The sequence below is a fragment of the Agelaius phoeniceus genome, chromosome 9, assembly GCF_051311805.1.
Source record: "Agelaius phoeniceus isolate bAgePho1 chromosome 9, bAgePho1.hap1, whole genome shotgun sequence".
Taxonomy (NCBI): Eukaryota; Metazoa; Chordata; class Aves; order Passeriformes; family Icteridae; genus Agelaius; species Agelaius phoeniceus.
The window spans coordinates 5,997,267-6,020,185 of NC_135273.1; the positions used below are offsets into that span (position 1 = coordinate 5,997,267).

Here is a 22,919-nt window from a genome sequence, read left to right on the forward strand (position 1 = left end):
TTAAAAAATACTTTTGAATTGTTACATTGTTTATTGCAAGACAAACGGGTTTATACATTATTTGTGCAAGTCATTTCCCCTATTAACAGGAGAATGGAAGGGAGCAGCACTTCACAGAACAGGTTGGGCTGGAAGGGATTTTTAAGGATGGTTTGTTTCCAAGCCCCCCATGGGCAGGGACACCTCGCAGGGTGGCGGTGGTGCCGAGGAGCGGGGACAGGGTGTGACAAGCGACATCCCGATCGCGCTCGGCCCTTTTTCCTGAGAGCGGGCCCCTCACGGCCGCCACGCTCCCGCCAGGGGGCGCTGTGGGCACGGGGCCCGCTCTCCGCGCGGGCCCTGCCGGAGCCTCCCCGCTCCAGACAAACCCTCCCTGCCCTCGGGGAACCGGGAAGAGCGAACCCCGGGCGCGGCCGGCGACGGAGCCCGCGCCGGCCGCGCCTCTTTCCGCGCCCCGCCAGTCGCTCCGCCCCGCAGGACTACATCCCCCAGCATGCCCTACGGCGGTGCCGCCCGGCGCGGCTGCCGCCTTCCGCCCGGCGCGAAGTGTCGCGCGGCGCGGCCGGAGCTGGGCTGGGGCCCGGGCCGAGCCCGCCGAGCCCCGCCGGGCCTGAGGCGGCGGCGATGGGCGGCGGGCGCTGATCCCGCCCCGCTCCCGCAGCCAGGCGCCCGCCATGGAGGAGGAGAGCATGGAAGAGGAAGGCGGCGGCGAGGCTATGATGGACGACCAGAACCACAACAATTGGGGCGCGGGCGGTTACGGGCGGCACCTGCTCGGCGAGCGGCTGCTGCCGCCGGCCGGGCCGCCGCGCCCCGCGGGGCCCGAGCACAACGGAGCGGGGCTGCGGGGCTGCGAGCCGGGGGCTGCCGCCGGCAGAGTGGGGGCGGCCGGGGCCATCGCCGCCATCAACATCAGCGCCTCGACCTCCAAGTTCCGTGAGTGAGCCGGGCCTGGGCACGGGGGGGCCCGCCTGCTGCTGCTGCCGCTGTGCTGAACCCGCTGCCCCGCTCCCCTCTGGGGCTCCGCTCGTTCCTGCCCAGACCTGGGGCTCGCCTCGAGAGATTCTCGGAGCGAAGTCAGATGGGTTAAGGCGCCTTGGAAGGCGAAAATAGCCTTTGCTCGCATAGCGCCCCAACTTCTGCTTTGCTGTCACGGTGGCTGTGGCTGTAGAGCTGGGAGAGTGAGCGTGGGCAGGGCTCTGTGCCACTGCTGGTTCTGAAACCTTTTAGCTCAGACCTTTCCTATACACTTTATCCGTCAGCCTAGGAAAACCTAGAGATGAATTGGTGGAAGCCTGTTTGGGATTGCTGCAGGCAGCTGTGAGCAGAGCCCCTGCAAGGGTCATGCTGTCCCGGAAGGGACGAGTGTCTGCAAAGGTGGGATGAGAACGACAGAGGGTAAATTTACCCAAGGTAGCCCCAAAAATAGAATTATAACATCAGAAAACGGTTTGGGTTGGAATGGACCTTAAAGACCATATTGTTCAAAGCCCCCTGCTTAAGCAGGGACACCTTTCTCTAGACCAGGTTGTTCAGAGCTTAATCCATCCTGGCTTTGGGGGTTCCAAAATGGCTTTTGCATGTAGCTTCTAACAAAAATGGCATTTTCTCCCTATTTTTTTTCTGTGTTAAGATCGAGGGAGTGGAAGATTTTTTGCTGTACATTTCAGTTCTACTTTTTTTCCAAAAGTCACCTTTCTGGGCAAAATAGACCATTTTTTTCTCATGGACTGTTGGAAAACTTGGATTTGGATAGTTAAAGCATTCCTGGAAGTGCAGCTGTGATTGCCACAATAAAATTTAGATGGGAAATGCACTTCGTGTGTCCTCCCTGCTTTCCCCAGTGCTCTCTCACCTGTCCATGTCCAGAGGTGGTCAAAAGCTCAAAGTTCAGGCTTCTGGATTCCTGCTTCTCGGGTAAGCCTGGCTTTTGTGGCACATGGCCAAGGCTGGCTGCTTTGAAGTTAAGACTCCCAGGCTCTGTGAGCTCCCTGGCACTTTGCCTGCCTTGCTTGTCAGGTCTCCAGGTACCTTGGGGTGGCTTCTAAACCCTGGAGACAGCTGAGATGAGATGTCGTTCAACCTTGCTAAACTAGGCTCTTGAAGTCTTAGTCCAGACATTCAGAATCTCAGTTTTTCCTTCTGTTTCAGAATGAAAATGGTTTTCAAGCTGGACCTCCAGCAAGTGGGAAGGTGATTTTCCAGCTAATCCACAATTTATGTCTGAGGGGGAGAAGCAGCAGCATGATTTTGCTTAGGGTGTGGTTTTGGAGTTCTTGTTTTCACTTCTCCAGCACTGGTATCCCAATGTAATATTTTACTGATTTATTTTTTTTAAATTATTTTCCTGGTAAACAGGAAATTCCCTAAGTGAAGTTCATTAGAACTTTTCCACACCCTTGTGTAGTGGACAGCTGTGATGGTACATGTAAGTGAACAGAACAAGTCAGTGAAGTGGTATTGACTGAGAACCTCAAGGAGCTGAGGTGAGCTCCTGCCTCTTCTTATCCTGGCTCTCACAGAGGATCCCTCAATCACCTTTGTTTAATTTGCACCCATAGAAAAAGGGAGAAGGGTCTCTTTGGATATAAGTGTTCCCTAAGAGGGAATCAGTGTGTGCTGGATCCCTCCTGCCTGCTCTGTCCCACTAATGGCAGAACATGCCTGGAGAAGTTTGCCAGCCCTAAGCTTGATGGAAAAGTTGTCTGTTCTCTGCTGCATAAGGCATTTCTGCAGCTGGATCAGCAACAACTTGAAGCCTTGCTGTCCTGGACAGAGTATCCTTTCTGTCTTTCAAAGAGGCTAAATCCAGTTCTCCTTGCTTGAGATTTTGGTAAAAGCTAAAATTAGAATAATGCATAGTTCATTTAATAGTTTTTCTTTAATAGTTTACCTTCTACTTAAAGCAACTTAAGAAACACTTCTATGTTGTAGTAAACTTAAAACTAAATATTTACAGTTGATCAGCTTCAGTCATAGCTGTGGATTGATAAAGCAGTAGTGTTGGGAAAAGTATTTTTCAAAGTTCAGGAGGGAGAAAAGAAGGTGAAGAACTTTTAATACTTTAAGAAGAACTCTTCTGTAATAGTAATTGCAGCATAACCCGATTGAGGTGAACAATGAAGAGTTTCCATTTTGTTTCTTTTCTCCTTTTCAAGAAGGGGTGGTTATAAGTGTTGTTGATGCCAGTGCCACTTGGGACAGGCACATGTGGCTGTGTGCACTGGCATATCCACAAATCTGCTGCCTTCCCTGTTGCATAACATTGCTCGGTGCAGTGTGTGTGCATTGCCGCGTGGGCACATGGTCTGGTGAAGAAAAAGTTACTTTTACTAACCAGCCTTCATGCAGGCTGAGAAACAGGTTACAAAAATAGAATAGAATTGGAAGCCAACCACGGGGCAAACTCATAAACTTGCTAATGTATGCTGGGACGTGTCAGGCAGGGGGGCAGAGCAAAATCTATTGTGAAAACATGCACATGGGGGCTGAGAAACAGGAAAGCACAGGGCCACAGTCTGTACGTGACTCTTGGACAGCTGCCTGAAGAGTTTGTACACTTTAGCAAAATACTGAGGATTGTAGGGTGCAGTGCTATGTGAGCAGTAAAGTTTCATGTACCTCACTTGGTGAGATGAAATACAGCTTCTGGAAGATGCTTAGTTGCTTGCTTTTATTTTTATTGCCAGAATAAATGACAGATAGTTGTCAGACTGCTGTCTGCATACTTGGCAGTAGGTTGGATCAGCCATCCTGCTCTGTCTCTTGCTTTTTAGCTACAGATTTGAAAAAGTGAGTGTGTGTAAGGTTTTATTACCAGTTTCATGGGAGATGTATACCTACTCTTGATGGGCTATATTTTTTGTGGTTTTTTTTTTAGTCTTAATGGGTTTTGCCATTCTTTTCATTGAAGTTGATATCAAAGAATTTGGTGGGTTGAAGCAGGCTGTGTTTCCATTATGACTGTAATACTGATATATCTAGGTTATGATAGCTCATGCATATTCTGTTTTACTGAAATGGTTTCACTGCTGCATTTCACCTAAAGTTTTCTTTTTGAACTTTTTTTTTTTTGTATGGAAAAGCAGCAGTTGTTGCTCAAGATTTACTTGTGAAGTCTTTAATAATTTTCTAGAAAATGCTGAATTCTCTGGAAAATACTGACTTCTTTCGATTCTATTGGACTGACTTCTCTCCCAGCCCCACCTCCCCATCCTTGCTGGGGTTGGATAAAGTCCAGCATTCTAGCATGCTTTCTTACAAAATATCAGTGTCACTTCCCAGAAACCAACTAAATTGCAGTTTGGGAGTGGAAGCTATTGGGCAAATCCTTTTAAATCTTGAACACCTATTGTAGGGATAAGCATTTAAGCATGACATCCTATAAAGAGAGAAAAATAAAAAAATTAAAGGGCAATCTGTCTTTCCTTGCTAAAGATCTGATTCCTTCCTTGCTGGTCTTGACCTTGTTCTTGCAGAGTTTGTAGTTGGAGGGTCTTCAGCCACCCTTCACTTCTGTGTGTGTAAGAGCTGCCAGGAGAAGAAGGCCATTACTAACTTGTGATAATTATTAAAATTTTCAAGTACTTTGTTTTCTGGATTAGAGGAATAAAAATAGTGATTGTTCAGTTTGTAGTCTTGGACTTTTAGCTATGTAAATATTGTGGTTGGCTTAGTTTCAGAACTGAAGTGTGGAAATCAAATTACATAGTACTTGTAAGAGACTTTTGAATGAGAATGAAGCTTTTCTGGAATGTTACTGTGAAATTATCAGTAAATTTTCTATGCAGACTTTTCTGGGCAAGTCTCATGGGGCTTTTTGTAAAAGCGTTTTGTCCTTTACCTGTGCAGCGTGTCTAATGGGCAGACCTTCCTCTCTGCTGCTGCTTGCTTTTTCCATATTGTAAAAAAATGTAAAAAATTAACATCTCAACAGCCTGTTAAAATTATTTTGCAGTGTTCCCAAATTTTACTTGACTAGTTTCTTTCAAATTAATAGGGCTCATTTAATATATTAAACCAGATGTGGGTGTGATTATACGTTGAAATCTTAAAAGCAAGACTTGGTCTAATGTTTATGCTGACTTCACCTTAATATTTTCTGTGGAACAGAGTGGTTCTGTGGAGGCCCATCTTTTTTAGCAAAGTAAAAAAAGCTCAGATTTTGCTGCAGAGTGTAAGCAGGAATAGTAAAGCTGCTGTGTGGAGCTGCTACTGAGAACATCTGCTTGGAGTGTGGGTTCTGTAAGGGATGAGAGCTCAAACAAGGCATTGCAAGGCAAGGAACAGGGGCTGAGTGTACTGCCAGGGAGGTGCTCTGCTGTTGCTGACTGCATGGGTGATCTTTGATGGGGAAGCTGACTTGTTGGACTTGTCAACTGAAATCCTGCTGGTTGTGTAGCCAGCCCTGTGACCTTGACTCTCTCGTTGGCAAACAGTGATGTCCTTTCAGATTGCAGCCTGGGCTCCTGGGGCAGTGTCCTGCAGCCCAGGTGGTGGGGACCTGGTCGCTGCTCAGACACTTTCAGGTTAACTAGATCTGATTCTGTAGCAGCTGTGAAGCAAGAGGGCACCAATGGCTGCAGCTGGATGAAGAGGAGCCAGGGGTGCTGCACTAACATCCTCCTCTAAGCCAAATTTCAGGCTGAAATACCCTAACACGGCACACAGATCTGTAATACTTGCTCCTACAGATAGAGTTCCAACACCTCCTTGTCTCACACCTCTCTCCATTCCATGTTCTCTTTACAATCTTTTATTTTCCTCATGATACTCATAACTGTTTTGCCAATTTCCTTACAATTGTTCCTTATAATGGTGCCAAAAGTGACTCATTCACTCAGCTCCTTTCAACCCCTTTGAAAATACCTTTCAAAAATACTGCTTCTCAAACCCATCAGTGAATCTACATTTAAATGTATATTTAAAATTCATTGCTAACCAAAATATTTCTTTCCAGTATTGTCTAAAATGTTCTGTGTGGGGTGAGAAGTATCTTTATTCTCTATTCCATTTACTCCAGACCCGCATGTGGAGTTCAAATGAAGAAATTATTCTAGATTTCCTAGGCTGGATAGTTTTCATACGTTTTTGTTTTGATAGATTTGCTTTGATTTCATTGCTTGGATTCAAATCACAGATTTGACTGAGGTGCTGTTGGTTGCTGAGGGCTTTTTTGAGTGGGTGCTGTGAAGCTGTGGTGGTGTGACAAGGCAGCGAGGAAGTGCTGCGAGTAAGGCCCTGAAGGGAGGGTGTGAACATGCTGGAACTGAGCCACGAGTGGTTGGTTCAGAAATCCTCCCTGAAAAGAGAGAGATCCAAACCCTCCTGTGGCTGGGAAGGTGCCCTGAGTCACTGGGGCAGGAGGGTGCAGTTGGGAAGCTCAGGAGGAAGGCCAGGGAGCAGTGGGGAGCCCTAATTTAAACACCTCCTGTTCTTCCCTCTGGTGATCTTTATCTGCAGAAGGAGTGTAATTGTCCCTGCTAGAGGGAAACTGGAATGCAGATTCAGAAAAGTTGCCTGGAAGCCTAACTGCAGTTGAAGGCAGAGGGAACTGCATCATCTTTTAGACCAAGGAAGCTGCTGGTCCCACCTGAGACTTGTGAAATGAATACATCTGCTGGGAAGGAATATTCAAAACCTACCAGTTTTGGCCAGAGCTTGTCCTCCTGAACGTGAAGATGCTGTGTTAATAGTTGGTTCTGAACTGCTACAAAGTTACATAATTTATTAGTCTGAACTAATCTTTTTATAAATTTGTATCATTATATTTTCATGTTAGAACTTCCAGGGGTTTGCTTTTCCACGTTACTTAGGCCCCAGAGAAATACCAATGCACTGATTTGGTAGTTTTTCTGGTTTTATTTTTGTAAATACAGAGGTACAAATTCAAGTCTGGGCTTTAGTTTTAGATTAGGTTATTTTGGTGGAAGTGAGCTGTTCCCAGTTATTTGGCCTTGTTATTGGTGTGATCTGAAATCACAGAGTGTTCACTTGTTTCTAGTCTTTTAGGTGAAGTTACTAAATCTGTTCTTGTCTTTTTCTTGCAGTAATGAATGTTATAACAATTGAAGACTATAAGAGCACATATTGGCCAAAGTTGGACAGTGCCATAGATCAGCTTTTAACTCAGAGTCCTGGTGACTACATCCCTATCTCCTATGAACAAATATACAGGTAAGGAAATACTTTAAATGCTCCATAAATTATTTTCTCTTTAAAAGGAAATGTTTATTTGATTTTGTTGTTTAAATATATGTCATATTTTGTACCTTTGTGGAGACAGATGGGAAAGTCATGTGAAATACAGTATTGTTTAAATGGTTAGAGTGAATAATAGATACATATCTTGACATACCATGTTAAGAGGAATAAATGCTAAAGAATTAAAATGAAGAAGTGCTGAAAACGCTAACATTAAAATAAACCCCATCACAGTTGCTTAGTGTAATGTCCTAGGAAATGTATTAAAGACTCAACATCCTTTTCTCCAAAGAAATTGGCATGGTAAGCAGTGACTTAATGTATCAAAAGGGTTCTTTGTGGTAGCTAAAGGGACCAATTTGGTGTGGTTGATGTGCAGAAGGAAATTGAAGCACCTGGTGCCAAGGTGCTTTGATGTAGATTGTCATTTGTGTGTTTTGCCTGAGGTGTTTTGGTGTGTTCTCCCCTTGCCAAGTGCCAGGCAGTTTGAAGGACACTCCTTTGCATCTCCATTCTTGTCTGGAGGAGCTTGGGCTGTAGCTGTCTTGGAGCTGCAGTTTGGTTTGAAAGGGATCTAATCACACAGCAGAACTGCCTTCAGGCCAAACCAGTGCTCAGTACTGGGGATGGGGGGGGTTTGCTTTCCCATCACACTGCTGCTCCAAACCAAAATGCTAAATGCTCTAGAGACCTGGCAGTTTCTTATGAGATGAGCTAAAATGGAGATGTTTGTTCTGTAGGTGGCAGGTATTCAGGGTGTTGGTGAACAGGATGGAAAGTGGGTGACTGCTCTGGATTTACTGCCCAAGATGCTGTTAAAACCCCTGGCCCTTGCACAACTGTGGCACTGCTGTCTTGATTTTCTTCACCATAGTGTTGCCCTCTGTGGAATAATGCTGCCAGCTCCAGTCACTGATGGCTGGTTTTAAAGACTTTCAGCTCTGTCACCTCATGGCCACTTCCTTTTAGCCACTTTGTCTCTGCAGTTTAAAACTTTGGATTAAGAAAGGCAGGTGTTCAGTTTTGCCCCTTAGTTCCCATTGAAAACTTCAAGAAACTTCCTCTTTCCTCTGCAAACTTTTGGAACTACTTTTATCAGGTCTCAGAGATCAATCATCATGAATATAAGTAATTGAGATGGCTGTTTGAATTAAGAGAGCCAGCTTTAGTGTAAGTAATCAGAATCCTTTCCCAGCTTGAAACCCCCAATGTGCAAACAGTCTGCAGTAAGAGATCTCTCAGAAGTGATCTCTGATAATGAGTAGGTGTGCAAAGTTAATGGTTTAATTAAATCTAGTTATGGTTTGCAGATAACTGGACTTCATCCTTGTCATCTTTCTACTCCTCAAAAGTTTTATTTACTGAAGGAATACTGGATTTTGAGTCTCTCCTGGATAACCCCTGTACATCTGGGGCACTTGGTGCAGGACTGTAACGATGCATGGATATCTGTTGGATATATTTTACTATTTACAAAGCTAAAGATTTTCCATAGTTTAGTGTTACTGGTAAAGCTGGTGTGTCAGTTTTCCTTTAAAAATTATGTCTGGGGCTGTAATTACTCTGCCACAGCCTCTTCCAACCAGGAGATTGATTTTGGTTTTTTAAATATTTTTAGACTGTTCCTTTGACTGACAATCTTGACAAGATAGATTGACAAGGGAAGGATAATTGATATTTTAAAAAAATTGAATTTAATAAGGATGTTTGCTTGGAGTATTTTTGAGAATCTGTAGCAGACTTGGAGTTTAGATCTCTGCTTCTAAGCCAATTCTTTAGTCTGAAAAGTGGAATGTTTCTTGAAGTGATTCAAACAGCTACCTATATATTTTTTTCTTTATAATGAAACTGACATGAAAATCCAGTAGTATTCTTGGTCATCTTTGTGCTGACTAAAGAATTGAGTTTTCCATAATGCAAAATCAAATACATTTTTAGATACCCAAATATTTGGGTATTTGCTATATTTGACATGGTCAGTGATAGCTGTAGGTGTTTACTCCCCAGCAGGGAGAGCTGGGAGATAACTTCCAAGGTGTGTATGCAGATATTTACCATGGAGCAGTTTATCTGTAAAGTATCAGAGTGTCAATAGTGTCTGTTTCAGCTGAGTCCAAAGCCTGCCTGTGCATAGTCACTTCCAGTTATAAAAGGGTTGGATAAATTGGCAGAGAGGTGTGAAGGAAGGTTTGAGATGAGGAAAACATGAGCAGCTAGGTTGTATTTCTGGAAGCCTCCACTGCCTCCCAGGTGCAGTGCAGCTTTCTGTTCCTGAGGAGAGCTTGGATATTCATCCACTGCTTGCCCTCTTCATGTCCTTTTTGGGATTTCCTTTTCCTAAGGTGTTTGGTTATGTTAAAGAACTAACAAGCTTGTGACTTCTTTTGGGTAATATCAGGGCAAGGATGATTCACAGAATTAGCCCACAATCAGGAACTGAAAACAGGATCTCAGAATGGAGAAGGAACCTCTAAGTAGAAGTGTTCAAATCAAATGTAAACACACCCTGTGTGTACATGAGAACACTGGTGTTTGACTACAGAGCATGTTGCAGAAATAGAGGCAGCAATAGTGTGTGTAACACTAAGGAGAAGTGTTCTTTAAATATCAGTTTAGTTGCATACAAATAAAGCAGTCAGCTTGTGGAAGTGGCTGTGTACTGGTTAGCTGTGCAGCAAACAAATGTGTGGCCATCTGCTGGGGTTACCCAGCTGGCTGATTTTGTAAGAGATCACAAAAATCAGTCTCACTTTTCTGATCAGTGTTTCTCTCTTTATCCAAACCAAACTGATATTTTTGCTCTTAGCAAAAAGCATTATATACCAAAATATCTTTTGCAGTTGCATGTTTCAATATAGGATCTGCTGTTGGTAGACTTGATATGAAAGAAAAACAATGACCTTGACTGATAATATATAAATAATAGCAAACCAGAGATACTCAGTATTTTTAAAATATAATAATATGAGAGGTGGTAGGGTGTCTTCTGGTTTTTAACAAATAACATAGTTCACCAAATAAGCAGACTTTTGCCATCTTCTCAGTGGAGAATTGGAGAGTCATAGTTCCCCTACAGAAATACAGTGTTGCTGTCCCATAGCCCCATTTGGGCTTTTGGGGCCGTTTAAAGCCTGCAGAATTCAAGGCTGGGGTCTGGATCTCCCTGGAAATCAGTTGTCCTAAGAGTAGTCTCTGGCCTAAATTGCTTGCTTGGTACAGTTCTTGGTACAGAGGAGAGGAGAAGGGAGCAGAACAGAGATGTGACTTGCCCAGGACACCAGGTGAAGTCTCCCTGGGCCTCTTGGATTTCACAGCTACATTTTGAAATGCTGACTGAGGAGTAAAAGCTGCTTGGTACAGATGAATGTTGGTGTTAATCCTGACAGTGATGACTACTCCAATAACTTCTTGCTGAAAATAATAAATGTATTTGTTTTACAACTTCTGTAAATATGTCTTCAATGAATAGCCTTGTTTTGCATATGTTATATTGCAATATGAAAGCAATAAAGTATTGTTAAGAATCAAAGGTGGCACTGAAGACCAGACATAACACAGCAAAGCCATAGAATGCAGAATTAGTTTTATGGTCCTTTTTCTGCATCTTTCTTTATTATGAAATTGTAGAATTTTCTTAGAATTTAAGAAAGAAATGAAGAAAGAATGGAGAAGCATGGTTGGGTCTGTAATTGTAGAACTTTTGCCATTTCTTTTTAACACTTCCGTGGTTTTCATGCTACTTCTATGATACTTGTCAGCATTCCCCTTCTTTTAGTGAGGGTTTTGCCCTAGAATATTCACAGAATTGTTAAACCTGCTTATTTTAATGGGGACTTCATTCACAAAGGAGAGACAAAAGCAGGAGTGTGCTGTTGACAGAATTGTCCTGGCTGTTTGCAAGTGCACTGTAAGAGAACTCATTGTAAGTTAAAATGAAATTGGGGAGGGGGAGTGGGATGGACACCCTGGAGCCTCCAGGGAGCCCTGAGAGCCTGCTGGAACTCATTCCAACCTTAGAACTGTATTTCAAAGTTCAACAATCATTCTATTAACTCTACAATCCTCTAAAACTTGAACAAAATGTTTTGAAGTGTGTTACCCTTCACTGCAAACTGTTGTAAGTTCATTGTTTGTTCCTGTATTTGTTTCTGCAGTTGTGTGTATAAGTGTGTATGCCAGCAGCATTCGGAACAGATGTATAGTGACCTAATAAAAAAGATAACTAACCACTTAGAGAGAGTCTCAAAGGAGCTGCAGGTAAGAAGCTGCACAATCTCATTCTCTCTTTGCTGGGATCTGTGGTTATATCAGAACAGTATGTAGGTGGCCTGTGGAGGGGATTGCTATTATGACTAACTTACAAAATTGTCACCTACTTCACTCACTACTGGGCTGTCAGACTGCAAACCAACTACTAGATGCAAAGGTTTGGCTCTGCCAGACCTTGGAGATCTCAACCACGTGGAGAGCACTGGCTAAACCTAAATATATGATATAGAATGAAAGAATGGAGAAAGGGAAATCTTAAGTATCATCTGGGATGTAAATACCTCAGTCAAAGTGATCTGAGCACATGAGATAAATGTCTGCCATTCCTGTGTAAATGTGTATAAACTGTTTATGGTTCTTGTGCAACAAAAAGCAGCACAAGTGAAAATCTAAATGAAAAAATTTAAGTGAATTAAATATAGATTGTGAAGTATGAGTTAGGAATTAATGCATGTGGAGTTCCATTACAGCTTATTCTGCATTTTTCTTGCCTATCTGTAGATGTCAGTGGTTTACAGCAGTCCTAATATATATAGCTTGTAAATCCCTATGCTTCTCTGCATCTTACCTGTGCATCCATGGTTGTTTTCACATGTGTACCTTGTTGAATATTCCTTTTAGACTAGAATCTCCAAGATATGTAGTTGAAATTGTCATTGTTGTAGCAGCAACACTGCTTGATTTTTTTCCCTGAAGCTTTTTTCACTTCCATAGCTGATGTTTGAGTTCTCTACTGATTTGCAGTGCATGAAGTAGAGAAGCCAGATACCAAGAAGCCTTAAACTACAGCAGATTTTCAGTGCTTCTAACACATTGATAACTAATTTAGATCAGCCCAAAACAGTCTTAATGCTTTAAATGCATCAGATATTTCTGGGTAAATGTGCATTCCCAAAATATATAGCACTGTGATCTCTCTGATGTCCTTTTTGCATGTTGCACTGTTTTCCTCTTGTGGCTTTCCTTATAAAGAAATTTAATAGGCATGGTATTTGCTAGGTTCTTTCTTCTTTTCTCTTTTATGGTCTCTTTATTCCTCATGGAGTGACAGCCTCAGTGTTCTGTAAAAATTGCTTGGAGCTGGTGAATGTAGTATTTAAAATAAAGCCTTCCCTTGGTTCTGCTGAGCTGGTACAGCCTTTTTTCTTCTGTTTGTGAGAACTATGAATCATTTCAGCTATACAGGTTTGGCCAGTTCTTCTGATATATCTCATAGTAATGCATGGCTTTAGTTTGATTTGAATTTGGGAATACCCCAAATTCTTCACTTGCTAATGCCTGACTATTTTCTCTTAAGTCCCAAAACTGAGGCAGCTGATTTTAAAATTTGTTTTAGCACATATGAGCCTAAATACTTCTGTGTAAAAACAAGGCTGCCTTCTGAAAATCAGCTTGTTTAAAGAATAATTGAGACAACTGTTTAATGCAATCTGAGCCTTGCAAAAGCTTCCTTATGTGGGTTAGACACACCTGTAATATAACACAATACCATCCTTGAGTGCATCATGTGGGTTTTGTCTGACGTGTGAGCATGACTTGGCTTTTGGATGACAAATGGATCTTTTTGAGCTGCTGGAGGTAAAACTCTCACATGCCTCAAAAAATTATTCTATAAAGAAGCTGTTTTAGCTGTGGGTTGTGAAATTTAAGAAACTACCACAGTATGTTTTATTATGCTGATACTTCTTTGATCTTAGTACATTTTGGTGACATTCAGTCACCTGGAATTTATGTTGAAAATGCAGTTCTAGATCTTTACCCTGGCATCAATAGCAAATTACTTTGTAAATGTTGGTTGCTTGGAAGTTTCTGGTTCCCACAGGCAAACAATGAAAAAACCTGTATATGTGAATCCTTTATATGTATGAGAATCCTTTTAATGCACAATTTGTGGTTTTTTGCTTTTTGACATAATCTCATTCACCTGCCAACAATATTTAAGAGTTCTGTTTATTTGGCAAGCTATGACTTGATTCAAGTTGTTGGTTTTTACTGTTCAGAGATACAAAAGTAGCCCAGTGGAAGCAGGAATGTTGGTGTGTGTAAGAAAACAGATGGTTATAGAAACAGAAATGGCAGACGAATGAAATGTCCTTGTCTGGACAGGGCAGCACTTCCTTTGCATAGCAATGTAACAGTTAAATGGCAAGTGGGCTGCAGAGTGTCTGCATGTAACCAACATGCCAGAGCAAGCTGTCTCCTACAGGAGCCACTCATCAACAGCCAAACCAGTAAAACCCAGATACCAAACAGTAAAGTGGGAGCACCTCAGGGGACTGGTCAGACTTGCTCTTGCATGGATTTAGTCTTAATGGAGTTTGGTTTCTCTCTTCGGGGCATTCACTGCAGAAACTCCTTATATATATATATATTTATTGCCCCCCTCCCTGTGTGTGTAGCCCTGTGCTTGCCTGGCCACAGCTGGAGTCAGCAGAGTGATGGACTCTGATGTGTCCTGAGCTGGGACACTCAGAACAAACCCTGGTCATCCTGTGTGACATTTGCTTTTCCACACTGCAGGACAGCTTGTGTGGTGCTGGTGTTTGTTGCCCTGTGTGTTCCTGAGGGATTGTTTCACAGCTTTTTGGCTTGAGAGAGTTACTGTCAGTGGTGGCAGAGGCCACAGGAAAATGTGGCTGGGCTGGTGTATTTCTGCCTGTTGGACATTGGGTGAAGAGCAGTGGGCAGTGACCTGTTGAGTAATGGTACATTTAGATGAGATGAATTGCTTGTCACCAGGCTGATTTGGGACCTTCTGTGTGCCAAGCCATTTCCAGCTCCCTCATTAGTGTATCAGTCAGTTAATGATCCCCTCTTCAGGCTGCTATGGAGAGACTCACAGCAAGGATTGCTTTCCTTTCCTGCAGCTGATGTCTGACCAGCTTCTCCGCATTAGTTAAGACAGAGTTTTACCATGTGGACTTTCAGTAATTGAGAATTTAATCTCCATAATTCCTGAGCTGATTGGAATTTTGGATTTTGTCAGTTCAAAAAAAATAACGTGTCGCTGCAGAAAACACAAATTAACTTGTTTCCTGTTGTGTTGAAGTGTGTGAAGCCTGTAGCATGCAGGTGATTTTTCTAAGATGCTTTATTTGGAAACATTTCACTGGTAATGGGCATGGTTCATTATGTTGTGGTTTAAAATAATGTCATCTGTTTTTGTGGGTAATTGCTGAGTCATTCAGATGTATGAGGTAGGGTGGATACACAAACATATGCTTTCAAATTAAATACATCTCTTTAAAATGAGTAAAACTGTATTTGCATTAGGCACTGGTGTTTCTGGCTTAATTTATTCTTATGCACTCTGATAAAGTAATTTAAAATCAAGCACTTTACCCATTTGCACTTCAGCAAAAGATGCTGGAAAGTACTCAAAGCATTGACAATCAAAATGCACTGTGGCTTTGAGCCTGCCTTTTACAAATGTAGCTTTTTTGTGCAGGTGCAGAGCAATATTTTCCTTTTAGTTAGAATAAACTCAGTGCTTCCTTTTTGAAATGATTGAGGGCTGAAAACCATTTATTTGTTATGTGGCACCTTTTATTTATCTAGAGGAGAGAGAAAAGGGGATCTGTTGTTTTCTGTTTGTGGTGGGGTTTTTTATGATGATGGATTATATTTTTTTTAATAATGAACATGACTGCACTGAGGAGTCACTGGTGTTGGTAGATGATTTGCATGTCTCCTGTTTGGCCCCCAGGACCTGCAGGTTTATAGTCTTTGTTGTGCAATGCCAGAAAGGTTTCCTGCCTGATATTAATCATTACAACTTCTCAGCCTTTTGTCTTGGCTCTCAAACCAGTCAGTGCAGTGTATGAAAGTATTGTCCCACTTGCTGTTTCCTTGGGAGAATGTGTGTGGGATTCAGGTGTCCTGAGTGAGGGCTTTAAGGTGCTCAAAGAGCCCTGGTAAAGGTATCAGCAAAAGCAGATTTAATATTAAAGTGAATTTATTGCTGTGAGTTTCACTGAACTGAATCAGCTCACATGGATGATTTGAACTCAGATGGTAGAAACCAGAAGTATTATAAATGTTTCTATCTCTGTGTGTGGACATCAAAAAGATGGCTTTTGACTTGAAGTAGTAGGGGTGACCATATTGCCAGAATTGCCATTAAAAATGACACAACCATCAGCAAGTTAAGCTGAGAGGAGCATTCTTGTCTGCAGCTTTTTGGAAAGGCTTGTTTAGCTCTGCAGCTCTGTTTATCTGGTTTGTCACACTACACTGGGGCTGCAGACCTTGATGCAATTACAGAAAGATACAAGTGCAGCACAAATGAATCTGTGTTTGATAGATAGAAAAGCTTCTGAAGGTTTCTTACTGCTACACAGTTTTGATGGTCTTTAGATACAATGTCTTTTTGTTTTACTAGCATGTAGAATGGGAATGGAACAGGGCCCACACCTGCTAACCTGCTGTGAGACAGTTACATGAGAAAATGTCATGAGGCTTTGAGCAGGTTTGAGTGCAGGCTTGACTAGGAAGACAGAGTCTTTGAATCAGTTGTGCTTTGGTTTAATGTCTGTTTTTTGTAAAAGGTTTTAATAATTCTAATGTCTAGTGAGGTAGACCTGGGCATCACGTACATTGCAAGGCAAGGTAAACAAATTATATTTTCTTGAGAAAGAACAAAGAGTGGTTTAGAAGATTCAGACCACTTACATGAATAACAGGTTAATTTGTGTAGTCATAGCCCTTCTCCCTTTTCACTTGGCAGGCGTGGGAGGGATGCTGCAGCATATGTGCTGGCATTTTGGCAGGGAGCATATTCCCAGGAAAATGGAGCTGCCCATTCACCATAGGAATGTAAGCTCTACTATACATGCTGCTGGTTGTGCCAGAAAACTCTTCAGAAACAGATTAACTTTGTGTTCCTCAAGCACAGAACTGTTGTCTCTCTTTCTTTCTTGTGAGCTGTTTGTGGGTTGTTTTGAGGCAGCAGCTGCCTTCTGATTTCATATGTTCAGTTTAAGAATGATATTGAGACTGGTTTTCAAGCTCAAAAAACTCGTATCTTTTTCAGATGCATAGTTTCTTGCCCACAAGTGCCTTGAAATGCCTAGATATTAGATTTCAAATAAGGGAAGGGTAATTTACTACACAGGATCTCCAGCTGCTTGTTTTGTTTGACTGTGTCTTTATGTAATCCTTTCCCAAATGTGTTTTCTTGTTACTTCTCATTTCTGTTGGTGCTGAGATGTCCACTGTGTTGTGTAAGGAGATGAAATTGTGTCTTGAACATCTGCTTTTAAACAGCAGCCATAGTATTTTATTCTAAGAAGCAGCTGACTCACAGCCAAGCTGAAGATGTTAAGCAAATGCATCAGTTGGAGAAATCCAAGCAAACATTCAGTGCTCCTGTGAACAGACACACAATACAATTGTTGCTGGAAAACTGTTTTTAACCCTACAAGTGGTAGATAAGAGAAATGTGGGAGAGGATTTAAACTGTCTGCCTGTATTGAGTGTTTTAAAAAAACCCAAACAATCCAAAAACCCAACAAATTTACAAAAAAATACCATCCCCAACCCCCTGAATTGACAATTTGATGGGATTCAGGATGAGGAGTGAAGGAATGAGGGATTCTCTTCTTTCCTGGAAAACCTTAAGCTAGGAGTGTGTATTTTGTATATTTGAATACCTTCTGTAATACATCCCTCAGGTAAGATAGGAGTGGGTTTAAACACTTTATAGTTGCTGGGGAGTAGTAAGAAGTAAATGTCAGGCTTAATTCTGCCCCATCCCTTGTAATTTAAACAGCTGAATGTATGCATTCTCTTTTTCTGGACTAGGACCAGGAGTAAAAAGTGTCAGCCAAAGCAGTTTTTTTGGGGTTTTTTTCTTGTAATAGCTAGATCTGAATAAGCGTAGATTTTAAATTCAAGCTGGGCTGTAATGATGGCCACTTAATATAAAAATCTTAGCAACTTCTATTTACTCATGAATTTGTTGCTGCTTTTTAGTTTACAAAATTCAAATAGTTTTACATAAAACTATTCCAGCTCCAGTTACTGTCCTATAAATGTGAATGTAGAGACGTGGAGAAAGATCCTGTGCTGAAGCAAATAATTGATTTCAGTCTGGCAGTTTGGAGCAGCTGTACAGTGACACTGTGATGAACAGAAAACAGATGGTTCTGTTTTCCCCACACAGATTACAGTAATTCATAGATGAGCTGTGAAAATACTATTATTGATTTCCCTTTGGCTTGGGTATTTTGGTAGTTTACAAGTCAAGCTTTAGTTGAGCCGAGTTTGGTTGTCAATCTTGCTTTTTTTTTTGTTGTTGTCCATTGCTGTTACTGTCTTGGCTGCTTGGGCTTGACATGAAACACTATCAGGAGAATAAAATTGAAAAGTGACATGCCATGCTGATAAAGCAGACACCACCATAATTTCTGCATTGCAGAGGTTAAAACCAAGGCCTGATACTTGCCTGACACCAGTGAGGCACTTCCTCTGAAGCCATCAGCCTCTCTTAGCTTTTTTTGTCTTTACCCAGAGCATTTGCTTTCCTCTTGATTGCAAGGCAAAGTGGTGGTGACAGCTCCCAGGTACCCTTCCATGAGAGGCTCCTGAGGTCATTCTCATGAACAGCCTCCCTTAGTGTGACACCTTTGGGAGCTGAGCTAGCAGAGTTCTCATCTGCAGAGGGGGAAAAGGTATCAGTGCTTATATCCCCTGTCAAAAGTGTGGCAGACTGGCTGCACACATTGCCTGGGATTAAATCTCCACTGCCCAGTTTCTGACTGTGGGGTTTGGTTTTTTTTGGGGTTTTTTTTTTGTTGGCTTTATTGTTTTGTTTTTTTAATGAAAATGGCAATCTATCAGTGAGAGAAGAGTGGTGCCCTGTGTCAGGCTATGGTCTCCTTTTGTCTGACGTGTTCTTTCAAGTAGAATTTTCCTTTTTCTTTAATCTTAGAAGCTGTATACAAATCAGAGGGTATAACCATATTTAAAGTTGAGGTTGAAAAGGAGTGAAGCAGGAATACATACTGCTTAGAATGCAGATTTCATTGCATGTTATTTGCAACAAATTGTATATGTAGCTATATATGAAAGGGAGTCCTTGGAGCTCATAGCCACTTTTATTTTATGTTGCTGGCATTTTTGAACTAAAATTTGTTTGGCCACCCCTGAGAACTGCATTTGCAATAAGATTAAAACCTTATGATCAAAATGAGGAATAACCATACATAGCCTTTGGCAACTGCATATGGAATAACACTCTTTCTTCCTTTGCCAGTTTTGCTTTCCTTTCTGAACTGTCTGCTCTGCATTGGTGTTTGCTGTGAAAATTATCCACGTGTTCATTAAGCATATTAAGAAGGGAGGCAAAAGAAGCTATTTTAAGGGGGAAAAAAAGTCATAAATTTAGAATACTTCATAGAGCAAAATAGCAACATAAATTTTAACTTTTCTCTTAGGGCTGCTGGTGAATGTCCATACAAAAGGTTGAAAAATGTTTGTGAAGATAGCTTTAAGTTCTGATAAAGGTGGTCAAGGTGCAGCTAAGCCTTGAGTGTTTCTTGTGCCATAGATGCTTTGGCTTTAGGGAAATCTTTGAACTTATTTTCTTGCAAGGTCCCAGTTATTGCTGTATTCTCCATCTTCTTTTGGCTTGGTGCTGTCAGAGGGGAAAACAGTGCAGGGGAAGAGAAGTTTTGTTTCTCATTCACAAGCAGCACTTTGCCCTTGGGTGTGTATAGGTGTATCTGTATATGTGAGCAGTAGGAGCTCAGGCAGCCACCCAGCCCCTCTGGAGAGACCAAAGCAGGAGTTGGGCCAGAGGTAGGGCAGTGTAAGGGGGAGGATTGGGGTGGAGAAGTGGATAGTGGAGGAGGACATTGCTGTAGCTCCACTTCCAGCTGTGGGTGTCTAAGTGCTCTTCTGAATGCTCCAGTGCAGCTCCCCTGCAGGCCTTCAAATGGGTATTGTAACAGAAACTGTGCTTACTGCTTCCTGTTCTTCTGGTTCTCCTCTCAATTTAACTTTGCCTGCTGCTGAACAGATCTTTTAAGTTCCTTATCTCCTTCTTTGGGAAATAGGGTATTGTAGCCAGAAAATAGCACATTTAGGTTTTGTGTAGCCAAGTTTAGGCGGGAGCACAGCTGGATTTCCACAGGCCTAACCTGGAGCATGAGACATGAATGCAGAATTCTCTCTGAAGATGTTGCTTCTTTGTGAAGCTGAAGCCCCTGAACACTTGCCTTGCCTGAGGTGTCCCAGCAGTAACTTGGAATAGTTTTCTGTGGAGGGCAGCATTCCCTGGAGCAGGAGGATGTGCCACTTGCCAGCTCAGCTGCAAAGCTTAATGCCACCCTGCTCTGGTGGAGGGAAAGCTCAGGGGGGTGGGAGCACACACTGCAGCACTTGTGCACATTTGGTTATGGATTCTAGGCATGACAGCTGGTGCTTTCAAAACAAACCTCTGGTCTTTAAAAAGGAGTGTTTTTATTTGCATATGCTAAATGTCAGCTTGTTACAGGCTCACTGTGTTTCTTATTGAATGGACCTTGTGCTGGGCACTGATGTATAGTCCTGGAAAACCTCGTTACTGAAGGGAGATTGGTTTTGCTGCAGGGAGTTAGAGCAGAAACTCTGGAATGATGTGTGGCTTGCTTTGTGTGATCCTAGTGTATCAAATCCTTTGGAGTTGTTTGAGTTTGCTATGAAAGCATAGCCCATGCTGTTCCAGATCTTTCTCTTGTTCAAATTACAACCTGACTTTTACGGTTTCTTGCAGGCCAGCCCTCCAGATCTCTATATTGAAAGATTTAACGTAGCTCTTGGACAGTATATGGGAGCATTGCAGAGCATTGTGCCTCTTTTCATATATATGGTAAGTTTTAGAAAATTCTTTTCAAATAAATGTGTCCATACATGAGATACTGACTGAAAATGAAAAGAATAAAATGCAGCTATAATAACTTCTGACATGTAAAACTTAAGATTTGTGCCTAGTTTTGGTGCCTAACAATACTGATCAAATTGGATGGGGAGAGGAAGGGGAAGCCATGCTTTTTAAATGTAGTTTTGCAGTTGGTTTCTGCCCTAATACTTCTTTCCTGGGAGTGGGGAGAATGGTTTTGATTTTAATGGGAAAAAAAGCCATCTCAAATAGTTCATTATTTATATCTTTTTGTACAGAGATCATTTATTGACTTGTTAAATTTTGGCTTTTTAGTTTGGGCAGGTTGTGGAGATGACTATTTTTTGCTTTCAGATAGTACAGATTCAAAAAAGACAGGAAGAAATGTGGCTTGGAAATGCCTTCATCATTTGATAAAGCAATTCAGAGTGTTGGATGGAGGAAGCCAAAATAATGTTCATAGCACTGTCAGGTGTACTTGGAATGGTTCAGAAACTAATAATTTGCATCCTTTTTGACAAAGTACCAAAACTTTTATTTTTGTGGTAATGAATAACTTAAGCTTAAAATTTGTCCTTTTCCCAGAAACTGTCGTTGTTTTGGCATCACTTAGAACTGAAAAAAAGAAAAAAAACCAAAAAGGATTAAATAAACCTCAAATTCTTCAAAGTTTTTCTCATTGGTAGTTTCACAGAATTTGGGAAACCTTTAGGAGGCTCTCCTGTGTCTCAGTGAATTTCAGTAACTTGCTACAGTATTTTGGCATTGTCTTACCATACAGATTTGTTGCATTAAAAGAGGAATTTGCCTTTCTTGAGATTGGTGTCTTCTAATCTGCCCTTCTATCTGGTTCTGTTACCTGGCAGTTCCTCTTGCTGCCAAAAGCAATGCTGACTTGGTTTACAAGGTTTACAAGGCTAATGGCAAATTAGCTGTCAAACTTTTTCACTGAAATAATTTCAGTGTTGAGCATGATGTGGGAAATATGTCTAAAGAAGTCAGGGTGAAAAATGTGTTTCTTAGTTTTTTTGTGTGCATTTGGAAGTACTTTTATGTACAGGTACTCTTAAAGTCTTACTTTGTAGTGTCTAACCAAGTTTTCTCATACAGCAACAACAGTTTCCTCTCTCTGGTCCAACAGTACAATTGAAAAACAACTGCAGGAGGTGAAAGCCTAATTACAGTCTAAATTACAGCTCTGCAGTTCCTTTAATAGATACTTTTCAAAGCATTTTGAAGTGGACCAAGTTGTTAAACTCTGCCTTTATGTCAGAGGTGAGGTTTCCATTTCTGTGATTGCTTTAATCAGGGGTTTCCAAGGCTGTTGAGTTGCTCTTGAGGACTTTGTTCTGAAAGGATAATTATATTGCTGCTTAGGAAAACTTTTAATATGCATTCAAAGATTTTTAAAATCTGTGAAGCTGAGGAAAAACTAAAAGTTTTTATGTAGAACTGGAATATGGCATAATACTTTGTCTTAGTCCTGTGTGTCTTAAAAGCAGCAGCAGCACTTTGCTTTCCTGCTACATGCCAAAGCAGGAAAGGTGATTTCTTACCTTGGGTGTGTATGGTGACCAAGGGGTGGTTCCAAGCTTATCAGGAGGGGTGGCTTAGAGGAATGACCTTGCAACTGAGGGAGTTTTCTTTTTCCTTCTTTTCCTGGGACCATTTTGGGGTTTTTTTCACACGGTGATGGATTTTTTCAGTCTTAGGCTGCTGCAGCAGATTTGTCAGAAAAGCACAGAGACCAAATGACCCTCTGAGATTCTGTGGGTTAGCCTCCTTCAGAAGTTCAGGGATGTAACTGAAGGTGAAGCAAACGAAACTGGAAGTCAGCTTCATACACAGTGCTTTGTTCCTTGCAGGAAACTGTTTTGTAAATTTAAGTGAGATTTTTCTAGGTGCTTACAGATTGTACACATCACAGTCTGCTACACACATGATTGAAAAAATATTTCCACTTGAATAAAATATAAAATTTAGAGGATATATTTTTCTTATAGAATCTCATTTTTTCATTTTACTTTGAGATATAGCTGAAAATCTCTTATCATATGAGCCTAACATTTGTGAACACTGTGCTTTTGGGATGGTTAAAATTTTTTCATTGCCTCTAAAATATTGTTATCCCTACTGAGTGGTATTGCATTTTGTTGCTTATCAGCTAGAGGGCATTTTGTGTGTGTCTATACACAAATATATGAGAGCATGATGTGATAAGCACACCTATATACTGTGTTTTCTTCTTTCAAGTACTTACTGATCTCCTCTTACTATTAACTGAGTTTTATCTTGTCAGATTTGCCAGATTGCTTTATCATAAGGTGTTTTGTAGAATTAATGTTAATATCATACCTGACTTTCTCAGTTACTCACATCTGCTTATCTTTTTACATGTCAGTTAGACCTTTATGTGACTTATTTTTCAAGAAATACTGGCATAGTGTAAAACTTATCACTGGTAGTGACAACTTACCCAGAAAATCTTCCTGATTTACCCCTAACAAGAATGAGGGAGGTGCCAGTTCTTCTGCTCTCTCCTTTCAGCACTGTGGGTTGGAAATGA

The 22,919-nt window shown here is 41.6% G+C and overlaps 1 protein-coding gene across 1 annotated transcript in view; it reads left to right on the plus strand.

Moving 5' to 3' along the window:
* Positions 1-497: 497 nt before the first annotated feature.
* The window catches only part of CACUL1 (CDK2 associated cullin domain 1), a 44,754-nt gene continuing 22,332 nt past the window's right edge, over positions 498-22,919 (plus strand). The window contains exons 1-4 of the mRNA XM_054637088.2: positions 498-936; positions 7,050-7,176; positions 11,358-11,460; positions 20,228-20,323. Of these exons, the coding sequence (XP_054493063.1) occupies positions 675-936; positions 7,050-7,176; positions 11,358-11,460; positions 20,228-20,323 (588 nt within the window). The 5' untranslated portion in view covers positions 498-674. The remainder of the gene's footprint in view (positions 937-7,049; positions 7,177-11,357; positions 11,461-20,227; positions 20,324-22,919) is intronic.